This window comes from Artibeus jamaicensis, unplaced genomic scaffold, assembly GCF_021234435.1.
Source record: "Artibeus jamaicensis isolate MK-2021 breed Jamaican fruit bat unplaced genomic scaffold, CSHL_Jam_final contig_471, whole genome shotgun sequence".
NCBI classification, from domain to species: domain Eukaryota; kingdom Metazoa; phylum Chordata; class Mammalia; order Chiroptera; family Phyllostomidae; genus Artibeus; species Artibeus jamaicensis.
In genome coordinates, this window is record NW_026521850.1 from 544,874 (window position 1) to 568,605 (window position 23,732).

At 63.0% G+C, this 23,732-nt stretch overlaps 1 protein-coding gene across 1 annotated transcript in view; it reads left to right on the top strand.

Annotated features, from left to right (window-relative positions):
* Nucleotides 1–14,017: 14,017 nt before the first annotated feature.
* Nucleotides 14,018–23,732, top strand: part of EXD3 (exonuclease 3'-5' domain containing 3) — a 30,912-nt gene continuing 21,197 nt past the window's right edge. The window contains 12 exon segments of the mRNA XM_053667636.1: nucleotides 14,018–14,471; nucleotides 15,319–15,458; nucleotides 21,110–21,245; nucleotides 21,646–21,705; nucleotides 21,986–22,049; nucleotides 22,052–22,156; nucleotides 22,260–22,331; nucleotides 22,334–22,368; nucleotides 22,789–22,832; nucleotides 22,834–22,946; nucleotides 23,032–23,160; nucleotides 23,499–23,561. Coding sequence (XP_053523611.1) covers nucleotides 14,424–14,471; nucleotides 15,319–15,458; nucleotides 21,110–21,245; nucleotides 21,646–21,705; nucleotides 21,986–22,049; nucleotides 22,052–22,156; nucleotides 22,260–22,331; nucleotides 22,334–22,368; nucleotides 22,789–22,832; nucleotides 22,834–22,946; nucleotides 23,032–23,160; nucleotides 23,499–23,561 — 1,009 coding nt within the window. The 5' untranslated portion in view covers nucleotides 14,018–14,423.

The following is a 23,732-nucleotide window of genomic DNA, read 5'->3' on the forward strand; positions in this document are numbered from 1 at the left end:
GCCACACCTCCTGCTGTCCGTGGCGCCCCCTGGCGCCACGTGGCGACAGAGCAGCCCTACGCCTTCCCCCACCGCAACGCCGGCCAGCCCCTCCCACCGCTATGGTCCCGCCCAAACCCCGCCCCAACCAATGGCCCGGCCTCCCGCACCTGGCCCCGCCTCTCGGCGCCAGCCCCGCCTCTACTCTGACCACGACCCCGCCCAACAGGCCAGCCCCTCCGGCGTCTGGCCACGCCCCTTTTCTGTCAGTTCCACTCTAGACTTGTCCCGAAAAGCTCCGAAAATCTTCGAAAAGCTCCGAAAAGCTCCGAGCGCTCGTGTTTGCTTGCCAGCCTCCCACGAGTCTGCTTTGGCCTGGGTGCTCCAGGGAAAGCTGTACGGGTCCGCTGCTGACTCTGCTGCCCGAGCTGGGCCAAGGTTCCGGGCGGGTCCCGCGGGCTCAGGTGAGCGACTCCCTGAGTCGCGGGCCGAGGTTGGGCGGGCTCCGGGGTGGCTGAGGCGCAGGAGGCAGGGCCGCAACCCAGCTCCCTTCAGTGGCCGTTGTCGCCCCCCTTCCCTCCAGCCCACGGGCCGAGTGTGACAGGGGCGGAGCCCTCGTCCTGCGGCTCTGCGGACTGGGGTGCGCGTGGAGCACGTCCTGGGCCACAGGCCACACATGGTCCCCACGCCAGCGGCCAGTGCGGCAGAGGGACACCAATGGGAGGGAACTGGGAGCGGGCCGGCCCAACCCCAGGAGCGGATGCCGGCCTGTTCTGGGAGTCGCACAGAACCAGGCAGCCAGAGGGGAGGCCCCCGGGCTCTCCCGGGGAAGCAGGTGGTGACGGCGACCCAGTCACACTTTTGGGAACCGTCTCTGACGTCCCCGCCGCCCTCCCCAGCGCTCCCCATCTTTCCCGCAGAGATGGGGTCCCAGTGAGCGAGCAGGCGGCACTGGCTGTGTTGTCCCCAAATAGTGGTGGGCAGTGGGCCCTTTTGACCTTAAAAATAAATAAAAGTTATTCTACCAGCAAAATAGATTTATGCGGGAATAGCAAAGAATTGCTATTCGGGACAAGCAAGCTATAGCAAAGGAAGCCCAACAAAACTGAAGCATATTATTTTATGGAGAAAAAGGGGGAAGTTGGGAGAGGTGGTCTCCAGCGGAAGTCCACTGGAGGAAAGTTAGGGGTCAGGGAGGTGACGGTTCTCGCTGGCCCAGCCGCAGGGCAGCCGGTGTCTTGCACAGCCCGCTGGGCCGGTAGGTAGGTAGCTGGTGATTCTGTCCTGGGAGGCGGTCCACAGCGCCCCCTCCTGCCCGACTCCACTTGAAACGAAGTTTACTTCGGTTCTTAGTCCACGAGGTTCCCCAGAAAAACAGTGTAACACCTGCACCCAGAAGAAGCGATTCATGGATATTTAGAAATTAGCTCAAGCAGTCGTGGGGGCCGCAGACCCTGGCAGCGCTGATGCTGAGACTCAAGGCCTCCTGGAGCCCGAGGTCCTTCCTCCCTTGGAACCTCAGCTGTTGTCAGGCCAACTGATTGGCCATGAGGCCCGCCCACCCCATGGAGGGGGAGCTTGTCTAAGTTCTGAAACATACTTTCACAGCAGCTTGGGACTGTGTTTGACCACTTCTCCGGGCACCATGGCCTCACCAGGCTGACACGTAAAATCACCCACCACAGCCCCCAGCCCCAGAAATGCCCCTGTGGATGGCAGTGCCCTTTTCCCTGCACTGAGCCAGCTGAGACCTCGGAGTCCTCGCCTGTGGGAGGGATGACAAGTGCCTACCCAGGGGTAGGGGGGCTGTCATGGGAAGTGACAGGGGAGAGGCCTTCGAGGTGCAGGCGGGGCCCCGGGCAGCTGCTCTGCTCCGTGCACACGCTCAGGCCGCTGCCCGCTGAGGCCCGCTCACTCCCCAGCACAGACTGAGTTCCCCCCGCGCCTGTCCTTCCAGGATTCCCTGGTGTGGATACTCCCCTCACCGGCCCACACCTGCCACTGTCCCATCCTCCCTGGTCTCCCATCAGTGTCTGCTCCAGGTCGCTGTCCTGTCTCGGGGTTCACAGCCTCTGAGGTGCCAACCTCCTCCAACTGTAGGCTCCCCTGTTTGCTCTCATGGTCCCACCACCCCACCCAGAGGTCCTGGTTGCCAACTGCTGCAGCCCCCACACCCTCTGCCGGATGACCTCTCACCCACTGGGGCCTCCCACTCCCCCCTGTGGGGGTAGGAGCCCAGCTGCGCTGACCCATCTGTTGTTCTTGACCTGGAGCCTCAGGGGACACAGGCAGGTCCCGTCTGCCCATGGGCTCCCCCTGTGGCTGGGGTCTTTCAGGTCCGATCTCCTGGGCCCCAGTTCCACCTGTCCGTCTCCAGCCCAGGTCCAGGCTCCCTGCTTCCCAGAGAGATGGAAGCAACCGGAAGGGGTCCCAGAGCATCTGTACCCACAGATCTGCCTCCCTGAGAACGTCCCTCTCTGGCGTCAGTTCCAGAGCAGAGATGTCGATCCAACAAGCAGGAGTGGCTGTTTGGAAATTGATTGTAGCCCCACTCAAGGAAAGTGGGGTTTTTTCTTTCCTTTAAAAACAATGACACTTTCCAAGAAAAAATAAAATGCCACATAAAAATTTTCTCTCAGGAGATAAAAATAGGCTTACAACGCTGGGCTCCCAAGATCAGCTTCCAGACACCCAGGCACACCCTGGACTGCATCTGTCGTGGGCGTTCTCAGGGCCCCTCCCCCCCGTGACGCTCTCTTTGGCAGCTGCTCCCTGGGGCCTCATCCCAGCTCCCGCTGCCCGCCAAGCTCGCCACTGCAGCCCGATTGCGGGCTGCTGACCATTAACACATGAGCTGAGAACATTGTCACCGTCCCCTACACCCTGGTCCCACTTGTGTGCTCTCCCCAGCAACAGGAGGTCGGTCAAGATCAGTGTCCTTTGAGGTCAGAGCTGAGATAATAGAATGAGGAGAGTTTTTATTCACTCCTGTGGGTGGTGGGGCCGGTGCAGGGACCCCGGAGGTAGGGGCCTGGGGCCACCTGGGGGCGCGCAGCTGCTCCCCCGGTTGCTGGTGTCCGAGCTCCTTTGGTGCCGGCACTCAGCCTGCGGTGCCCCACCCCTGACCACGTGTCCCGGGACACATCCCTGGGTGCAGAGAGACCGTGTGCATGTGAAGGGTTTACAGCAAACTGCCAGCGTGATGTCTCATGGATGGAATGAAACGAAACCAGCCCGTGTGAAGAGGCGCGTGTGACCCGAGAGATGAATGACTGAGTTGAACCCAGAAGACATCGGAGGGAAAGGGCCAGTGTCAGGCTTCGCAAGAGAAATGACAGGTCCTTACACAGGAAGGGCCGGCAGTGCTGGGCGTTGGAAGGAAGAGGAAGATCTGTAGGCCATCAGAGAAACAGCGAACCCAGGAAGCCTGCACTTAACCGGGAAGCGTTCAAGGGAGAAAGCCACACCTCAAACGTCAGAAACAAACAGAGGGACCCAGGAGGAAGAAGAGGGTGCGACTGAAGAGAAGAGCGCAGTTAATGAACTATTACATCAGAAAGCATAATATTCATAAACCCAAAAACTGGTTCTTCAAGAAGATGGCTGAGACCAGCCTCTGACCATACTAAGGAAAAGCAGGGAAGGCGACCGCTGCGGAGGAGCCGGGGGAGACAGACACACAGGGCGCCCACTGCGGTTCGTAACAAGTACCTGAGTGGCCGCCTCCCACACCCGTCGCTGCTGCAGGGCTTGGGGGGGGGGGGTGCAGGCAAAGCCCTTTCCTAAAGCTGAGACAGCACTGTCGCTTATTGTAACTTTTAAAAATAACAGTTGGGGGTTTCTTTTATTGGTTTGAAAGAAAGAGATACGTCCACCTGTCGTTCTACTTATTCACGCATGGTTGGTTGATTCCTGTGTGCCCCGCCTGGGGATTGAACCTGCAACCTTGGTGCATCAGGACGGTGCTCTCACTAATAGTGCAGCCCCCGGGCCAGGGCGGGGGTTTCTTTTTTCATGAGTACAAAGTGGGGAGTATTCCCTGTAGAACACTTAGGAAATGCAAACAGCAAAACAGAGAGTACTGAGACCTGGCCGTCTGCACCCCTCGGCGCCCGAGGGAGGCCCAAGGCCCGCCTGCCACACGGCCGCACGGCCCTCTCCGGTTAGATGCACTTTGCGCCACGCCGGGAGCATAGTTTTTTATCATGTGGCTCATCGGATTTCTACCCCGTTCTGTCCAACGTGGCCGGTGAGAGCAGACAGGGACCGGGAAAGCCCACCAGGGCCTGGCCCCTGCAGCCCGGCCCCCCCGGGAAAGGTCCCCGGCCAAGACTCGGGCGGGGCTGGTTCCCCAGGAACTCCACACGGGGCTGAAGCCCACACGGTCAGCAGACTGACCTTAAGCAGTGGACACCACCATCCCAGCCGGCAGTGGCACAGTGACGCTTGCCTGGCCGCTCCAGAGAAGTGTGGGCCCCTCTGCGCCGCAGCTGACCCTGGACCCGGCTCCATGCAGGAGCCAGACACAAAGACTCCGTGCGGGGAGTGTCTGCGAGGGCCACGGGTGGGGGTCTCTCTGGGGGTGCCCTTGTGAGCAGCCGTGGCTGTCTGCTTCCCCCCAGGCCGGCCTGCAGGCGGGCGTGGGCAGCAGGCTGGGGAGGGTCCTGGGCTTCTCCAGTGGGGAGGCCACCAGGCCCTCTGGGGCCAGTTTGTCCGGGCGGCGGCTTCCCGGTCAAGACCACTGTGTCCAGCAGAAGTACGTGAGCCACACCTGTGCTTTTAAGTTTTCTAGCAGACGCACTGAAAACGTGAAAGGAAATGGGCGAGACCGATGTCACTCCCGTAGTGACATTAGTGTCATTTAACCCCAGAGTGCCGGAGACATTGCCATCCCTGCAGTGCAGGGCTTGCCACAGTGGCCACTGAGCAGCGTCCAATCCCGCCCGGCAGACACGTTCCTGCCGAGGGTCTGGTTGGCGTCCTGGGGGCGGCCGCCATCCCCAGGCCAGTGAGGGGACGGTGCCTGTGGTGAGGCATTCTGGGAAGGGGAGCCTGGGGACTGCCAGCCTCCTCCTTACCCCTCGAGGCCCCACCTGCCCTCTCGGTGAAGGGCACAGGGACCTCCGGAGGGGTACACAGAGCGGGGCCCCCATGTTTGTGGAAAACAATGCAAAAACGGCGAAGGACCTTCTAAAGGTCACTCCCTGGCCCCCGCAGGGGGTGGGAAACTCCCTTGTGTTCTGCAGGCACAGGGCAGCGCCCACCCTGCTCTCCTGGGGCCGGGGACACGCAGCCAGAGTCCGGCTTCATGGCGCCTGCCCGGCCCCCAGCCAGAACGTGGCTTCTCGTGGGGTGCTTACATTTCCCGTTTCTGGGTTGTTTGAAGGGTAGCTGTGGGTCAGGAGACTTCTGTCTGCCCCTCGAGGTACTTCCCAAACAGGGAGGCCTGGTTCCAGGCTTTGCCCCCAAGTCCCCTCTGGCTCACGAAGCCTCTGGGAGCACGGCCCCCCCCACCAGGCGCTGACCTGACCAGGCCGCCTAAACTGCTTCCTCCCTTGGAAATGAGGGGCCGGGGCTGGTCGGAAGGCCCCCCTGGAGAAGAGAGCGCCTGCGCGTGGTCAGGACTCAGAGCTCAGGCCTCTTCACGCCAGCACAGCAGCTAGGGGGCGGCAGAGAGCCCTCACCATCACACGCACGGGGCAGCTTCTCACCTACAGCCCGGACCCAACTGCGTGTCCGGCCAAGAGTCAGGGTTTCTCTCACGAAGCCCCCAGAGGAGGGGTTCCTCTGGGGCCAGGGAGCGGGAAGCGCGGAGGCGAAGAGGACGTGCGAGTCAGGCAGCGCAGCGGCCCCCCCAGAGGAGGGAGGGCAGCAGGGCGGCGGCCAGGCTGCAGGGCTGCAGAGGGACCTCTGCACGCAGGGGCAGAGCTTCAGGCTCGTGTGTGCACACCGAGAGTGGCATTGCGGTGCCAACAACCTGTCCCGCCCGTGATGGCGAGGGCAAAGCGTGGCCGGGAGGTGGTGCCATGTGCTCTTTCCACAGGACGATGTCTGTCCTCCATTCTCTCCTGTCTCCTGTCAAGCCCAGTCCGTGGATTCTTCATTTCGGCAGTTGTCCTTTTACGGGAGAATTGCCACCTAGTTCTGTTTGTCTCATTAACTTCCATTCCCCTTCTCTGTCTTCTCACTGTGGCCATGTTCTCCTCTAACTTGTCCAGCACGTTTTTTTATCCATCCTTTGAGCACCTAGCCGTTGGGTTAGAGTCTTTGCTGAGCCCAACATCTGAGCCACCTTGCGGTTGCTTTCTGTGATCTGCTGTTTAAGTATTTTCCCCTTCACAGTCAGTCATGTTTTTCTTTTGTGCCGATATTCTGATTTTGAGTATGTACTGAAGACTGTGAATGACACATTGTAGAGACTCTGTATTCTGTTAGCTTCCTCCAAAGAAGGTTGACTTTTATTCTAGTGGGCAGTTAATTTCCAGCTGATGACCTTGAACTGAGGGGTGTGGCTTGACATTTTGTTAGGGTGAATCTTTATCTTTATTTATTTATTTATTTATTTAAAAGATTTTATTTATCTTTAGAGGGGAAGGGAAGGAGAGAGGGAGAGAAACATCAATGTATGGTTGCCCTTCATGCATCCCCTGCTGGGAACTGGCCTGCAGGGAACCGGCCTGCAACCCGGGTATGTGCCCTGACTGGGAATCGGACCGCGATTGTCTGGTTCGCAGGCCCACGCTCAATCCACTGAGCTACACCAGCCAGGGCTTGAATCTTTATCTTGTTGTGACTCAGCCTACAGTGTGTCCCCTGTGCATTTGACTGGGGTTTGGTTTCAGGTTTAGATTTAGGAGTCAGGTCCAGACTGACGCTCCCTCTAGGCCTGGTCCCAAGGAGTGGACTTTGGGGAGTCTCAGCTCGATGCCTGGCGGGCAGCTGCGTGGGGACCCCACTCTGCTTACACGCCCTTCCTGACAACGCCCTGGCCCACAGAGGCACCGCCTCCTCTGCTCGGCAGGACACTGTGCTCGCCAGGCCCCAGGTCAGTGCCCTTGGCCGGCCGGTGGTCCCCAGCTGGGAGCCGGCCCCTCTGGGGTCCGCCTTGAGGATGGCCCCACCGTCGGGTAGCACGGCCACGGGGTTCCTGGTGTCTGGAAGCCGGCTGCCTCCAACACGCGGTCCGGTGGGTGTGGCTTCGCTGGGCCAGCCGGGCAGTGCCAGGTATCCACACACCTGGGCGGGAGCCTGGAGCGACCTGGGTGAGGAAGAGAAGGCACCGCGGCCCACGCGCCGCTCGGCCGTGACTGGTGTCCACGTGACCCCGTGTGCGCCGACCTTGGGTGCGACCTTGGGTCATGACTGAACAGAAGGCGTGGGCTGTCTCAGGAGGGAGCGGGGTGGGGGCCCTGGGGCTCAGCGGGGAGCTCTGGCTTGAAGTAGGTCAGTCACACGTAAGGCTGGGAACTCAGGAAATAAGCGTGCCCTGCACCCCTCAGAAAATGCACATAAAAACCGGAAGGAGCAGCTGCTCTGGGTGACATCCGTCTGCCACGCCCAGGGCAGGGTCCCGGGCACACGCGGTGGCCCGCGTCACACTCCTGTGCAACAGGCACCTCACGGCCTGCTCGTCAGGGTCCCTTCTCCCTGCTGTGTGGACCCAGAGCCTAAGTGTCCCTCCTCTCTAGCTCCAGATGCCTCGAGGTGCCTGCTGCCTTCCCCGGCCCGGCCTGCCCTGAGGATGGACCCTGGACAGGCCCCACTTCTGGGGACCCTGCTGGTGGCGAGTGCTGCTCCGCGGGTGAGTCTGGGTCCCGCTGGGCTGCAGGCGGCTGGACTGGGTGTGGGGTGTGCCGGGAGCTTGTCTGGGGAGAGTGTGCATGCGTGGACGTGACGAGGGTCTGGTGTGCATGTGTGCGATCTGTGCACAGGGCCTGCGTTTGGGGTGTGGGGTTGCAGGTACGTGTGCAGAGTGTGAGCTTTTTGTGCCCGGGGTCCACATGGATGCGCTGGGCGGGGACCCGGGTGGGAGCGTGCGGGTGCTGCCGCTCTGGGTGGGGCTGGGCACGTGGAGTGGCCTCCGGTGTGGACGCGAGTGTTGGCATGAATGGGATTTTGGACGTACCTCAAGGACTTGGGGTTTTTGTGCCGCCGTAACTGGCACTTTTTAAATGTTTGTTTGGCCTGTCCTTCAACAGCAGGGGGCCGAGGGACTTGTGGGCCCCGCGCGTGTGTGTCTGGGAGGCGGCACATGCCTGACTGCGGACCCAGGCTGCTCAGTGGTCGTGGCCCCTCAGAACCGTCTCTGGTTTCTTTCCTCCAGCAAGTTCCCGTCTCCTCGGCTCCGTTCTCCCGACGGGCCGAGCGGCTGCAGCCCGGGCCTTGGTGAGGCCCCGTCCCTGCGGCCAGTCTGGCAGCTCCCAGGCTGTGCTGATCGGCACTGAGTTCCTAGGTGCTCCAGTCGCTGGTTCCAGTCTGTCTGTCTTTCCCAGTCGTCCCTGACGGTCCTGTGCCTCCGGCTTCTATGGGGCTTCCACAGCCGCCGCCTCGAACCACTTTCCGACCGCGGGGGCGGAGCTGGTTTCCAGGCCGACACAGGCCCCTCCTTGTTTCTGGCCGCGAAGGCACCATCCGAGGGCCCTCGTTGTTGGTGGACCAGAGGCTTGTTCCGTGTGCGTCTGAGTGGGTGTCCCGAGTGCCCTTCCTCGGTGGGTGGGTGGCTCTAAGCTCCTGCCCGGCGGGGCGCTGGTTGCCTCGGCTCAGAGCTCACGCCCCAGAACTGGCCTGGGCTTCAAGCCGGCAGACGGCGCCACGCTGTCCGCTGTCTGAGCTCGGGCGCTCCCAGTGCCTCAGGGCCCAGAAGCAAAGTGGGGGCGGAGGGGCAGTGGGGCAGTGGGGCAGGACGGGCTGGGTGCGAGTCCAGCATCCCCCTCGGGTTTGGGGTGCCAGGGGCGTGGCTGCGGCTCTGGGAATGAGGGAGTAGGCGGCCTGGGCAGTCCTGACTCCTGACAGTGACGAGGGGCCGGCTGAGTGAGAGCAACAGGCAGGCAGGTGCCCCAAGGCTGCCAGAACCCCAACAGGACAGAACCAGGGGCCTGGAGGCTGAGCCTGGAGGACACACTTGGGCGTCAGGGCGGACACGCAACGTGGCTGCTGGCCCCTGAGCTCACAGCTCACACCGGCAGCTCTGCTTGGGGGCCCCGCAGGGACTCGGCCGCAGGGCATCTCCCCAGCTGGGTGACTGACTCGGGCAGAGAGGAGCTGGGGCCCCGCTGACCAGGCCTCTGCACCTTGCCGTGTCCCTGTGGCCAAGGAGGAAGGTACGGCTCTAAAATCTGTCATGTGGAGGACACTGCCCTCTGCTGGAGCCAGAAGGTGGGGCACGTGTGCGATTCAGGAGGTAGAGAATCTCAACCAAAGGCACTGTCCAGTCTGGGTTTTTCTTTCCCAGCTCCTGCCCCGGTGCTGCTCCGCCCCACGCACCGTCTGTCCCCCTCCGTGAAGCGCCAGCCCTGGGCCCTGGGCCTGCTGTGAGGCAGACTGGGCATCACCCCCGTCTGGCCCTTGGTCTCAGTGGGACTGTCCGTCTGTCCGGGACCACCAGCGTGCACAGACACTGCCGCCCGGCCCGGGGGACAGGAACAAGCAGGACCTCGGTGCTGGAGACACCGTGGCAGCCGGGTGCTGCCTGGTGGTCACCGTCCTGCCTGGTGAGTGACTCCCTTCAGTGTTGCCGAGCGGGGACCAGGCTGGTGGGAGGGTTCTGCTGATGCACGACTCTGTGCCTGCAGCTCAAGGCGGAGGCCTGGCGGGGCTTCACTGCCCTGGACGACTCTTGGGCCAGCCTCCTGGACCTGCTGGAAGGCAGCAGGGCCTGGCGGGGGAAGGGCCCCACCCTGGATGCCTGGGTCGCCCGTGAGCCGGAGCACTGGCTGCAGGCACGGGCCCCCAGGGCCTGCCCAGGTGAGCCCCGCCCGCAGCCCCACCTGTCTCCGCACCACGGGCTCCACGCTCTTCAGCCCCTGTGTACTTGGCCTCAGGACTGGTCACTGCACCTCAGCATGTGGGCTTGACCCCCAGCCTCCTGAGAGCCACACGAGTCCCTTACCAGTGTCCCCCACCCTCTGGGCCTCCCCTGCCCAGCTCCAGGCCACAGGACATCACTGCCAGCAGAGACTGGGTCTCGGGACTTCCAGGGCAGCCTGGGGCTGAAGCAGCTACAGGCCCATATGCGCAGGGTCCTGGCTGAGAGCCCCCTGGTCTCATGGAGCCTCTGGTCAGCATCTTCCAGCCGCGGGACACAGGCTGGGCCCCCCGCTGGCCCGCATCCACTGGCTCCACCAGGAGGGCAAGTTCGAGGAAGTGAGTGTGAGCTCCCAACCTTCGAGGTCAGGGGGTGAGGTGGGCCCAGGGACACTCCTTCCTATGCTCAGGCCGTGACTCCTGTCTGCTTTCGAGGTCCACAGGGGAACCAAGAGGGGTCTTGGCTCCCCGGGTCCAACTGGAAGTATCCTCATTGCCTCTCCACTGCGGGGGCTGCTGGGGGCCTTGGGGACCAGCTACTCGGGGACCCAGCCCAGGGCCACACCTGAGGTCGGGGTCCTGGGAGCCCCCCACGCTGGGCCTGGGTCTACCCCACAGCACCCGCCGCCTTCCTCCTGAGGTGCCACTGGGCCCTCCCTCCACGTCAGCAGCACGGGACACCCAGGCTGCAGCTGGAAAGCTGTGTGCCAAAGCCACCTCCCCAGGACACTGTGGTGCAGCCTCCTGTGCTAAGACCTGGCAACACTCTCGGGGCCTCGGAGGAGCGGGGCCGGGGCAGCAGCCCCCCAGGAGCCCTGGGCACTGTGTCCGCGCCTCCTGGGCTCTGTCAGGAGGCCCTGCCTGGGCGCCAGGGGCCAGGGGCTACACTCCGGGTGGCGGCGTCTCCTCCTGAATGTTTGCTGGACCAGGTCAGGCCATCTGTGGTGACTCTGTGAGGGACTGACTCCTTGCGGGTCCTGTGGGCCCCCGGCCATCACCGGGCTCAGACAGAACGCACGTCCGCCGTGCACCAGCAGACCCGGGCCAGCCCCTCAGCATCGCACTCCTGTATTCGTGGGAGTTCAGTGGGAGGCAGAGTGCTGGCGTGCTGGGGCACAGACCACTGGTTGTGATGGCGGGAGCCGAGCATTTGGGTGCCCGAGTGAGGGGTCGCCTGCCCCCTTGCTGAGGAAGGGGAGTCACAAGAGGTGGCGTTGGAAATGGGCAGCTGGGGGGATCTCTGGGTAAGTACTGGGGCCTTGCCATCCCAGGGCATCTGTGGAGGCGGCTTTGTGAGCAAGGCTACCCCCAGCTGAGCCCTGAAGAGCCCGTGGGGACGGTGGTGCCCTGAATTGGGACTGGAACGCAGGGGAGCCCGGGGGCTTCTCCATGTGGTGACACGTGACCATCGCTGGGGGGAGGGGGGTGCAGCAAGCGGTGGATCCATGGCGGTGGGGACTCCCAGGGAGGGAGGAGTCCAGCATCCAGGCTCAATCCAGCTGGCCACACCCATGGCCGCCAGGGGCCTAGCCCAAGCCGGGCAGAGCTCTCGGGGAGGGCCAGGCACCGAGGCCGCGCGTGGGCCCTGCTCCCCGAGAGGACTAGTGTTGGAGGCCCTCTCCACGGCTGGGGAGGAGCCGCTGCAGGGAGGCTCCAGGGCTCGGAGCGGTGGGCCCTGTGTGGGTCACCAGCCACTGTCCAGCCCGGGGTGTTGCCTGGCGGCTGGCGAGTGGTGCTGTGACATTGAGACGGCCACGCGGGGACAGTGTGGGGCCAGGCTCCTGCTCACACAGGGCGAGAGGCCGTTCTCCGAGGGCTGAATGGGGTGGCTATGCCTTCGAAGAATGCAGGACGCAGGAGGCCGGCTAGTGTGTCTCGTCTTCTGTTACACTCGGGCCTTTCAGAGAGTGTCTGGGGCGGCTGAATGCGCCAGCCCTGCACTGCGAGGCAGGCATCCCAACACAAAGGGGGCTCTTGTCCCGCACAGGCCCCTTCTGCGCAGAGAGGCCATTGTCCCGAGCGGGCCGCCCGGCAGGCGGTGCATGCTCCAGTGCCCGCGCCCAGCCGCACGCGGGCCTGCGCACTTGGCTCCGCAGCCCCGCCGACTTAATGCAGCGCGGTATTTCACGTCCAGGCAGCGGCTGGCGGGATGAATGCCCGCTTTTGTCTACTTAGCTATTTTATTTACATTTTTTAAACAGCTTATCAAGGTAAAAAGATAGCTTTGCTTTAAAAAAAGAGGGGAGGGGGTGCCTTGGCTGCCGGCCCAGCCAAGCCGCAGAGGTGGGAGGCAGGCCGGGCTCGGGTCCGAGGCCATGGAGGCAGGAGGCGCGTGGGCTGTGGAGCCTCTTCCCACAGCGGCCGCCGGGCCCCTCCGGGTTTTCACACTTGTTTTCCCCCAGAGCAGCTGCTCTGTGGCCCAGCCCAACCACTGGGCAGCCTGCTGTGGCCCCTCCTGCTGGCCAGCTCTCATCCTCCCATGCGGAGGTCAGGAAGGCCTGCAAGGTGCCAGCCCTGGGCAATTCTTTTTTGGGGGGCCCAGGGCCCTCCACACCTACCGTGCTGCTCCAGATCTGGGGCCAGGCTCTGGGTCTGGGGTGAGTCACAGGTACCTAAGATGACAGGTGACCTTCCTGCACCTGCTGGGGCTCCCAGGTAACTAGACAGCAGGCAGCCAGGCCTGTGGGTCCCCTCAGCAGAAGCTCAGACTGAGAAGTGACCAGAGACTAACTCTAAGCCAGACCTGATGGCAGAATCATATGGACCCTGCCCCACCCCCACCTCAGCCCCAACATGGAGGCCAGGCCAAGGGGGCTTCCTGGAGGAGGTGGCTCTGCTGCCAGCTGTTTCCCCAGGTCACCGCAGCTGCCCAGATGGAGCCAGGGCGCCCTTCTGTGACTGGATGAGACTAAGTGACCTCCCCAACCCCCACGCCTGTGCCCTCCCTCAGCCCAACTTCCAGGCCACTGAGGCTGAGGTGCCTGGTGAGGGTGCCCCCTAAACTGTCCCAGGGGGTGTCCACAGCCTGCAGCCTCGGGCCCACTAGCCATACCCCTGCAGCATCCACACAGGTTGCCTAGCCGGGAGAGGGCACCCTGGGCACACGGAGAGCTTTGGCCAGGCCTGGACAGAACACTGGCTGCCGCAGGAGGGGGAGCGGGAGAGGACCAGGGAGAGGAGAAGGGGAATCCCGTCTGGCAGTGTCGTGTGTGGTCAGGCAGAGTGTGTGGCCCCCTCATAGGTGAGGTCTGAGCTCGAAGTTCAGTCTGTCCCTCCACACGGGCCCCGCCCTCCCCACAGGGCCCTGGACACGGTGCCCACTGTGCAGAGACCTGGCTGCAGGGCAGCGAGCGGGCGGGTCCGGCTGCAGCGGCAGGCCCCCCGGACTCCACCAGCTCCCAGCGGAGCAGGGAGTCCCGGCAGGCAGAGTGGGGAGCGCCGACCTGCGTGTGCCCCACCTGGATCACCTGTGACCAGGCCACCCCACCAGAGAGTTGGGCCCAGAAAGGTGATGAACTCTGGCCCTCTGAGGCGCTGGGCCCACCTGATGTGAAGGCTGACAACCCCTCCCCCACATTGTGGCCCCTCCCCTCTTGCCTCTCCCGGTCACTGGCCCAGGCCCTGGGGGGAAAGGCCATCCTTCCCCAGCCCCCTCTCCTCCAAGCCCAGGCCAGCCCCATGCACCCTCCCCTGGCCTTATGCCCCCTTCCCCAGCCCCGGGCCCCCAGGGGGCTGGTGCAGGCCCAGCTCCTGGACCCCCGCCAGGCTGTGGAAGCGCCGGGTCAGTGCTGCACAGGGAAAGGCCCCTGGCCCCGTGCCCCGCCCCTCGAGGTCCGGCTGAAGGCCTGAGTGAGCCTTTCCCAGGCTGCTATTTTGGTCTGTTCTGTGAGCCGTGTGGGGCGGGCGGCTGCCCTGCCGGGTGTTTTGCTCATAATGGGAGCGCGATGTATGGAAGTTATTAATAGCACGGGCAGTGCTACGTGCGGGCGCTCAGGGCCAGAGTGTCCTCTGCTGAGCGGCCTGAGGGTCAGGGTCTGGCTCCAGCCGCACCCACGCCCCGTCTGGGGGACAGCTGCCCCTGAGGAAGATGCTGGGCTTGGAGCCTCTTTCTCTGTGGGCACGTGGCGTGGGCAGCTGCCCCCTCCTGTCCTCCACCCCCTCGTCAGCAAGCCCTGGCTGGGGCCACCCGGGTTCAGTGCCCACCACCCAGGCCATGCCCCTGCCTGGGGGGCAGGGGGGCGTTCCTACCCACCCCTCCCCTGCGAGTCTGGCTCAGCGCAGGGGCTTCTCCGGCAGGCGCCCCCAGCGCCCCAGGCTCAGTCCTGTGCCCACACCCTCCCGGCATCTGTGCCGGCAGCCCCCCCACGGCCAACTGCGCCCCAGGCCCTGAGTAACCGCCCCTTTGTGTTTGCCAGGCTGTCATGCTGGGCACGAAGCTGCGGCTGCAGCCAGAACTGGACGTTGAAAAGGTGAGTGTCTTTCTCATGTAAATGTCAGGTTCCCACTTGGCTAAGGCCCAGGCCTGTCAGGCTCCCAGCACTGAGCCTTGGGCGCTGCTCCCCGCAGGGCGGGTGGGGGTGCCAGAGGGCAGGGGTCCCGTGTTACCACAGAACCGCGAGCAGGGGCTGGGGGGAGGGGAGGCGCCAGTGTGAGCCTCTGAGCGGTCAGCGGGCCCTCCTGCCCCATGTACACAGAGGGTCCAGTCTCCAGCAGCCTGCCCAGCCGGTCAGCCTCTGCCTTACGGTGGACAGAATGGTGTCCACAGGGGCTCCCGGGGATAGGGCTCCCCACAGCTTGACCTATGAGGCTACGTGGGGGGCAGGGAGGGAGGGAGGGGGCTTTGTTGGGGCCTGGTTCTCGCAGGGGAGTGGCTGGCAGTTCCCAGGCCCAGACCCACATCCAGGGCCTCCCTCAGGGCCTGCTGGGGCGCCCAGGCAGCTTGGGGGTTCTGTGGGCCTGCGCCAGGCCCACGTGCTGGCGTGCGGTCTGGCCCCGACGAAGTGTTTCTGGGCCACCAGGCCCAGTGCCGCTGGCCGGTCTGCACGCTGCCCTCAGCGGAGCGTTCCCCCCGCCCTTCACCACGGAGGCAGGCTGGCCCCAGAGCTGCAGGGACTGGCCGGGGCCGCAGCCTGTGTGTGGGAGGGTGCCGGTGTGCGTGGGCACTGGGGGCGTGCGCGGTGTGCAGCGGTCGCAAGCACCAGCAGGGTGAGTGCGCTGCCCTCTGAGAGCTGGGCGTTCAGGCTCCTCGGAGGGGCCCGGCCGGCACAGGGGCTGTGGGCTGCGGCCTGAGGGTGCGTGCCTCCCCACTCCCGGCAGATGAGCACGCCGCTGCTCCGCCAGGACAAGGCGAACCTCGTGGAGCGCTACGTGGACCGCTTCCCAGACCTCCAGAGGGGGCTGCTGGCTCTCACGGACTCCCGGTGCCAGCCAAGCTTTGACATCAGCGTCGTCGCCAGGTGAGCCCCCGCGGTGCCCCGTCAGCGAGGGCCCGTATGGGTGGGTCCGAGCCACGGGGCTGGGGCTGACAGGAGAGCGTCAAGGCCACGCAGCCCCTTCATCTGTCTTCCCTCCATGACGTCCCTCCGAGCGCCTACTGCGAGCGTCCCTTCTAGCAGTTGCAGAGAAGGGAAGTACGTGTGTGCGTGCCTGCATCCGTGCGTGCGTGCACGCGTGCGCGACGCCAGGGTCCCTGGGAGCTGCAAATGGCAGCAGGGAAGCGTCGCGGCCCCTCCGACTGGGCACTCCGGAGGGGGTGGCGCAGCCGCGTCACTCGTCACTCGTATGCGCAGACGTTGTGCAGAGGCTTGTGCCCGGCGGCCTTTGCTTTCACGCTGCCTTTTCTGTGAGCCCGTGGAACCACCGACTCTAAACCTGTGCGTGCCCTCAGCGTGAGGTCGGGGGGCGGGGCTTCGTCCCGCAGGCCAAAAGGTCACCGGTTCAGTTCCTGGTCAGGAAACCGGCCTGGGTCACAGGTTTGGCCCCTGATGGGCGCGTGTGAGGCGACCAACAGACGTTCCTCTCTGACGGCGAAGTTTCTCTCCCTCTCTTTCTCCCTCCCTTCCACTCTCTCCAAAATTAAATATCTAAATTTTTTTTTAAAACCGCGTGTGTGACAGAAATGAAACCTGAAGGCATTCACTTAAAAAGGAAGCAGGGCTGGGCAGGAACCGCGTCTCTCTCCCGCAGACATACCCGAAGCTGAGACTGCGAGGGCGGCACGGCAGGTCCAGGACCCCGTGACGCCCGCGCCAGAGCCCCAGCGCTCGGGGGTGGGGCCAGCGCGGCCCGGAACCCACCACGTGCAGTCTCCTTCCTGCCTCCTGCCTGCTCCTGCTCCGCAGCTGCTCCGGGCCTGGGCAAAGAGCAGGCGATGGGGCTGTCAGCCCCTCTGCCCACCTGGGGCCGCTGCTGGGAGTCCAGGCCTCTGGGTGAGGGCCGTTGAAGCTGCCCCTGCACTGTGCCCACCCCCAGTGCCCCCCTACCCTGCTCCCGTCCTCTGCATTCACGGGCAACCGCGCCTTTTGCTCACCTCCGAGCTAAGGTCCTACGGATGGTGTTTTGAGGACCGAGCTTGTTTATTAGACTGTGGGAATTCTGTCCAATTCCTCATTGAAATTGTGGGTCGGGAATGGACGTTGAATGGCATCGCATCCTCTTTCTGCCTCTCGGGGGGGACGCGCTCTGTCCTGCTGGGTCTGTGACTAGGGCAGCCAGCCTCGCATCCTGGTCGCGGACCAGCCAGGCCGTCGGCCTGCTTCTCCTGGATCGTGCGCTTCGCATCTGTGCTCCTGACAGACTCCCCCCGTCCAGGGCTGTGCTTCGGTGGAGCGGGCCCCCAAGCATGAAACAGGCAGAGGCCTGCCCTCCGAGCTAGAATTGCTTCTTCCTCAGGAGTCGGGCAGAGGTCGCCTGTGAGCCTGGCTCCTCTTTGCGACAATGAGGCTACGGCTTTGTCTCAACTGGGGGGGGGGGGCTTGTTATTTGGGGGGGATTCGTCTGTGTGGTTTTCACAAGGTCCCCTTGCTATTTTTCAAACGTCTGCAGACAGCTGATTCTGTAGGTTAGCTATCAGGGCTTCTCTTTTTTTATTTTCATTTCGCTTGACCAGTCTCACTGGTCCAGAAGTGTTAGCTTTTTCAAAGAACTAACTTTTGGCCTTTTCCTCCAACTTTTTTGGAGATAGAATTGGCATGTAGCATTGTACTGGTTTCAGGTATATAAAGGGGGGGCCCCCCCAAATGGGGTTGTCTTCTGGAGGGCAGGCCTCTTGTGGAACAAGCTTCCTGCACTGGGCCAACGTTCCGGGAGCCTGTCTGGGTCAGGGCACCAGCTGGTGTTGCTGTGAGAGGCTGCATTTGGCTTTGTCAAACTTTTCTGACAATTCTTTCACCACTTTTGCCCATTTCACAACCGGTGATTTAGGAGCGTACCTGCCCACACCACGTGGAGTGCTCAGCAGATATTGATCAAAAATCGGCAGGGCCTGGTGCCCACCCTCCCTGCTCACCTGATCTCACCCTGAGCAATGTTTTTTGTTTCCCCGGGTGAAACAAGTCCTCAAAGGGAAACGTTCTGTGAATGTGGAAGAGGTGAAACAAAAAATGGCAGAGGCACTAAAAGGCATCAACATCAGTGAGTTCAAAAACTGTTTTGAGCAGCTGAAAAATCTCCATAGGGGTTTGCACCCAATGAGAGTACGTTAGCGGTGGCTGAAGTCCAAACACGTGACAGTAAATACACAACTTTTTATAAACGACTTCTGCCGGGGTCCAGCCTCGGCAGGGTTCAGGGTCCCTGAAGGGTGGACGGCGCAGGCGAATGACGAGTCAGACGCCCAATCGGATGCCGGAGAACAGCCAGCCTCTGTGGGACTGACCGAACTCGTAGAGTTTGATTTAGGCTTTATTTTTATAGAGATTGTTGTATAACATTAAAGGAACAGGTGCATGGTGTGATCAGTTAAGCAGAAAAAACCAAGACAGAGGTAACCAGGAAAAGTACAAGAATTTCCATAGTTTCAGTTATGTTAAACAAAAGTTGTTTTGACCAGGAGCACCATTAATCAGGCAATTTGAATTACCTCTATGTACAGAGTTTGAATGTCTTATTGTTTATTAAAGGTCTTAGAATTTAACATGGGGCAAAAAGGTACGCTAGACCGAGCAGAGATTAGGAAACTCATTATAAGCCTTTGTGATGTCTGACTTAGCTATCTATCTTTCTGTCCAAAATGTTTCTCTATGTACTATGGACTCTAACTCCTTGGTAATTGTATCTACATGCTTAGTTTATAGTATCTAACAAGCTTCTCCTGTCTCTTTGCCTGCTAAATTCTAATTAATATATATTCCTCTTCAAGGTAAAGGAGGGGCTGTTACTCCAACAACGTTTAAACATTCAGGGGCTCTTTCATTAGAGGGAACTTTGTTCTCCGGTCAAGAAATTATTTTGTACAACTTCATTGGAATTATGCGAATCAATGAACCTGAAACACAGGTGTCTAACAATCCCACCACCTTCTGGTCACCCAAACAAACATGTAAAGAGAGACAGACAGGAAATCCAGCCACAGGTGCCTCTGCCTTGCAGATGCATCTCAACCGTCCTGACCTTGTCAAGGGACGGTTGCCGGCCGGCTCCCGACAGACTTCGCATTTTTGGGTGCCCCCTCGCACAACGCTAGGATCCGATACTTGTGTGTGTTGTGAAGTGGTCTCCATCCGTCCATCAGCTACGCAGCCACACATTTTTTCTTGTGATGGGAACTCCCAACACCTCTGTGACGTGGGATCAGAACCGCAGTCACCACGCTGTGCGTGGCACCGGCAGCGTCGCTCTCTTTTCACTGGGGGTCTGCACCCTCGACCACCTCCGTCCATCCCTCCCACACACACCTCTGCAGCCTCCAGTCTTCTCTGTGAGTCCGGGCTTGTTAGACTGCGGGCGAGCTCACCCATGGGCATCGTTCCATCCGTGCGGTCACAAGCGGCAGGGCCATCTCTCTGACAGCTGCGGGTGTCCCCGCCGCAGGCCGGGGCCCTTCCTCTGTGTCCACTCGCCAGCTGGCGGACACGTGGGCCATCTCTGCGTCTTGAGGACCGTGAACGGCACTGCACCGAGCATGGGGTGCAGGCATCTCTTCAAGGTCCCGATTTTGTTTCCTCCAAATTAGTGCCCAGAGGTGGAGGTGCTGGGTCATACGTGGCTCCGCTCCTCACTGTTCCAGGAGCCTCCATGCTGTTTGCCATGGTGGCAGCACCAGCCGAAACCGCCTCCCCCCCCCCAGGGCACAGGGCTGACCAGGGTGAAATGTGTTGCTCGGACAGAACTGAACTTTGAAAGATGTCTCTCCTCTTTCTCTGGCTACTTTGAGGCTCTTGATGTGCTGCGGTTTCACGTAAGGAGACCAGTTACAGATCTCCTTTACCTACCTGCTTGGCACCTGCTGGGTTTAGGATGACTCTGGTGCTGGGGGCAGCCAGCAGAACCCAGGCCACGTGGGGAGAGGGTGGGGCACACTGTGGGGGCCAGCGGCCTGGCCTGGAGCCCGCTCTCTCTTTCAGAACCGTGTCCCAACGTGGCCGCCCTGCAGCACCTGAGCTGCGTGTGGTTTGCGGAGGTGTGCGGGCCCCCATTCGAGGTCTGACCCTGCGCCCACAGCAGAGCGGCTCACGCCAGGCTGAGCCCAGGCTCCCGGGACTGCCACTGGAAAAGCTTGGTGTCCCTTTGCAGGGAAGCACTTCTCAGGAGAGCTGGGTGGGTCACGTGCCGGCGAGTCTGGCCCAGGGAAGCCTGGCCTGGTGGGGGCACAGACCCACTCGAGGCATGGGGTGGGCGCCCCCAAGACAGTGTGCGTACATGTGTAGCCTGGGCGTGGGTATGTGGCTTGTGTGGTCCCAAAGCCCAGCAGGTTGGTGAGGAAGGTGCAGAGAAAGAGCCCCCCCCCCCGCCCAACAGAAATGCCATCTCAGCAGCCTTTCAGCCAAGCAGGGGGTGGGGCTGTCCCGACCTCCGGGGTCACTGCGGTGCAGGCATGAAGTGTCCTTGGAGAAAGGTGGGGCCTGGGGGACCCAGGTACAGTACGCACAGGGACCAGCCTGTGAGGAGGGTCACCTCCCTCCCTGGCAGACAGCACACCATTTATTGTCCTGAGTGGTGGTCAGGCCAGCTGTGTCCAGCGGGGGGCAGTGCTGAGCTGCCCCTGGAGTAATGGGGTGGGGAGAGTGTGGTGAGTCACCAGGGAGGAACTCGGACCCCAGGGCAAGGCCCGGAAGGCCGGTCCCCCCTGGGTGCCGAGGCCGGAAGGGCAGCGGACATCCTGAGGAATGCGGAGGGTTCCACACATTGTCGTCCGCGGGGGAACCTGAGGTCTGGGGAGGTGCCCCGCCCGCAGGCCGGCAAGCAGGGCCTCCTCGGGAGCAGCAGGGCCTCAGAGGCTGGGGGGGGGCTCCGACTCCATCCCTTCCCATTTCCTGGGCGCTAGGACTCAGCCAGGACTGAGCCCCTCGGCTGGGACCTGCCGGGGCGGGTTCCCTGGGCCGAGCTCCCACACTAGACGTGGGTGGGGGGCAGCCAACAAGCCAACAGACAGGAGGCCCGAGAGGCCCCCACAGTCCCTGCTGCTCAAGGGCTGCCCCTCTGCCCACTCTCTGGTCTGTGGGTTCAGGGGTGTCCCGTGAGCTCACCCTCCCTGAGCACGATGGCAACTGAGGGCAAGGCGAGGGAGGCGGGGACCCGGGAGGGCAGGGAGCCACGCCGCAGGGAGAGGGTTCCCTCAGCCCGAGAGGAGGGGGTGTCGGTGGGCCCTGGCAGACAGGGCAGCGTGGGGTGGAGCTTGGGCATGGGGAGAGGGACCACCGCAGAGGGTGGGGCAGGGACAGTCCACCTGCCGCGAGTGCAGGGGCAGCGGTGGCTCAGGACTGGACCCTGCACCCTGAGCATCTCGGTCGTGGGAGCTGCTGCCAGGCTTCAGGGCACAGGCAGCACCTCTACCCGGAGGCTGAGCTCGGGCTCAGGGCGGAGGCAGGGCCTGGGGGGCTGCGGGGCCCTGTGCCCTCTGCCCCCGGCAGAGTCAGGCGACCCAGCTCACACCCTGCCCGGTCCGCAGAGCCTGGCGGGGCCCAGAGAGTGCCTGCAGGAGCAGCTGCTGCAGTGACGGGGCCACAGTCGCCCACTGTGCCCGGGACCTTGCACTGCCCGGCCACGGTGGCCACAGAGCTCAGCTGGCTCAGGCTCCAAGACAGGTGAGCAGTGAGGGGCCACCCGGCTCTGGTGGGAGCCCACAGGGTGGTCAGGCCCTTGAAGGCTTAGGGGTCAATGAGGGGACAAGACTTTAGGCCCCTGTTCCTTGGGAAGTGGCTCCATGAGCCATATATGCCAGTGGCTTGAAAATCAGTAACACAGAGAACCAAGAATGGGGTACACACCCCCATCCCCAGAATGCAGGTGTGCAGAGCAGCTGCGATGGGGGTTCCTCCAGGGGAGCCCAGTCCCCCAGCCACACTCCCCAGGGGCCTGCAGACCGGAGGGCAGAGGCATGGGAGGAAGACCATCGGACAGTCCCTGTCCGGCCAGGCCAAGATGTGCTGAGGTGGGGTGGGGGGGCACCAGGGACCCCAGGTGCCACAGTTGTGCTCCTCCCAGGACGCCCAAGGTATCTTCGGAGCACACAGAGGACCGTTACTACAAGCTGCCCATCACCAGGTAGGACGTCCACTTCCTGGCCCGTGGGCGGACCTATCCAGGCAGGAGGAGGAGCTCCTGCAGGTGGGCCCCCAGGCCAAGGGGCAGTTGCGCAGGCCGGTCGATGGACTTGGCTTCTTCTGTGCAGAGTGAGGGTCTGCCCAGCTCATGTGGGAGCTCACGGGCTGTCGGGCCCTCCCCACAGAGGCGCCTCCCCTGGCCTGGGCCCCGGGAGCCAGGCAGGCAAGCCCCGCCCTTCCAGTCCCTGGCTGCGCCCGCTCAGGCCCACTTCTGTCTGCAGCCCAGCCAGGCGGTCGGCCTGGACATGGAGTGGAAGCCCTCCTTTGGCGCCGGGGGCCGGCCCCAGTGTCCCTCACGCAGGTGGCTGTGGAGGGTCATGGGTTCCTGCTAGACCTGGCCTTCTCCCGGCTGGTGTCCCGGCTGCGCTCGGACCCGTCCATCACCAGGCTGGGTAAGTGCAGCCCCCGCCCTGCCAGGCCTGCCTGCCCCCAGGGGGGCTGCTGGAGGCCAGGGCACCTCCCTTGGGCCTGTCACCCAGTGGCCCCTGCACACAGGTTATGGGATGGCAGGGGACCTGAAGAGCCTGGGGGCCTCCTGCCCTGGCCTGGGCCACACACAGAAGCTACTGCAGGCGACGTGGACCTGCTGCAGGTACACAGGCAGGTGAGCACAGCAGGGCGGGGACAGGGCCCACAAGGCTGGCCGGTGTGTCCTCTCACTGCCTCCGGGCCTGGCCCTGCCCCTGACCACAGGCGACCAGGAGCCCAGGCTGCAGGGTCCCCAGGACGGTGTCACTGCATGTACCTCAATTTCCTCAGAACCAGCTCGATTCTGGGCTCTGCTCAGGAGCCCTCGGCTTGAATCTTGGGGGTTAAGACATCAGGGAGCCACAGAGCTGACCGGTGGGCAGTGACCATGGCCCTGAGACCCCAGCACACCAGCCTTGGCCATCCTTACCCCTCTGTCCCTGCAAGGACCGCCATGGAGCACAGGGCCTTCCCCAGATCCCCAGGTACATGGCCAGTGGCCAGTGGCTCTCCTCCCCCCAGGGCGGGCCTCACCCTGAGGGCACTGCCTTGGCAGATCTGGGTGACCGACATGCCTGCCCTGGGCATGGATGGGGCTGGGGGGGGGCCTCAGCCTCCTGGTGCAGCAGGTGCTGGGCGAGTCCCTGGACAAAACACAGAAGCTCTCCAACTGGGACCGGTAGCCACTGGACGAGGGGCAGCCGCTGTACGCAGGTGTGTGCCCCCTACCTGCCCCCCATGCCTCCCACAGCCCTGACCCCCCCAGAGCAGGAGGCTAAGGCCGACCGCTGTCCACCAGCCGCTGACGCCTACCACCTGCTAGAGGCGCACCAGGTGCTGTGCAGAGAGCCCACCTGCTTCCACCTGACCAGGAGCCTGCGGCCAGGACACGGCCAGAGACCAGGGGCTCGGGAGCAGCCCCACCCCAGTAGGCAGCCAGAGCCCCCCAGGGTCCCTCTGTAGGGTTCTCAGGGAGGAGGGCGGCAGTCCGCACCATGGGGACACGGTGAGGGTGGAGGCCTGGGGTGGGGCATGGGGTGCGGGGTCCTTCACAGGGAAAGAAAATGCAGAGTGTATCCCACCCCCAAGGTCCAGGGCAGCACCTGGCTGTGTCTCAGGGCCCCTGGAATCCTGAACCCCACTTCAGGGCGCATGGGATCCCCAGAAAGCAAGCAGTCTCCTTTTGGGGTCCGGCGTGGCTGGTTCTGTATCATTTTACCCATTCTCTGCAGTGCGTACATATTGCTCATGATTCTCTTTATAAAGTTTTGAAAAGAAGAGTGACCACACAGCCCTGGAGCCCACGCTCCCCACCAGGTCAGGGGTTGGGCGGGGCCTGAGGGGCACAGGCTGCTGAGTGGGCCATGTCGCAGGTGCCCGGGGCCCCTAGGTCCCGGCCAGGGCCTTGCTCGAGGTGTGTGACAGCTGCAGGGGCCAGGCGCCAGCGAGGATCACCACCAAGTGGCTGAGGTGAGTGAGGGTGCCCCATGCTGCCCACTG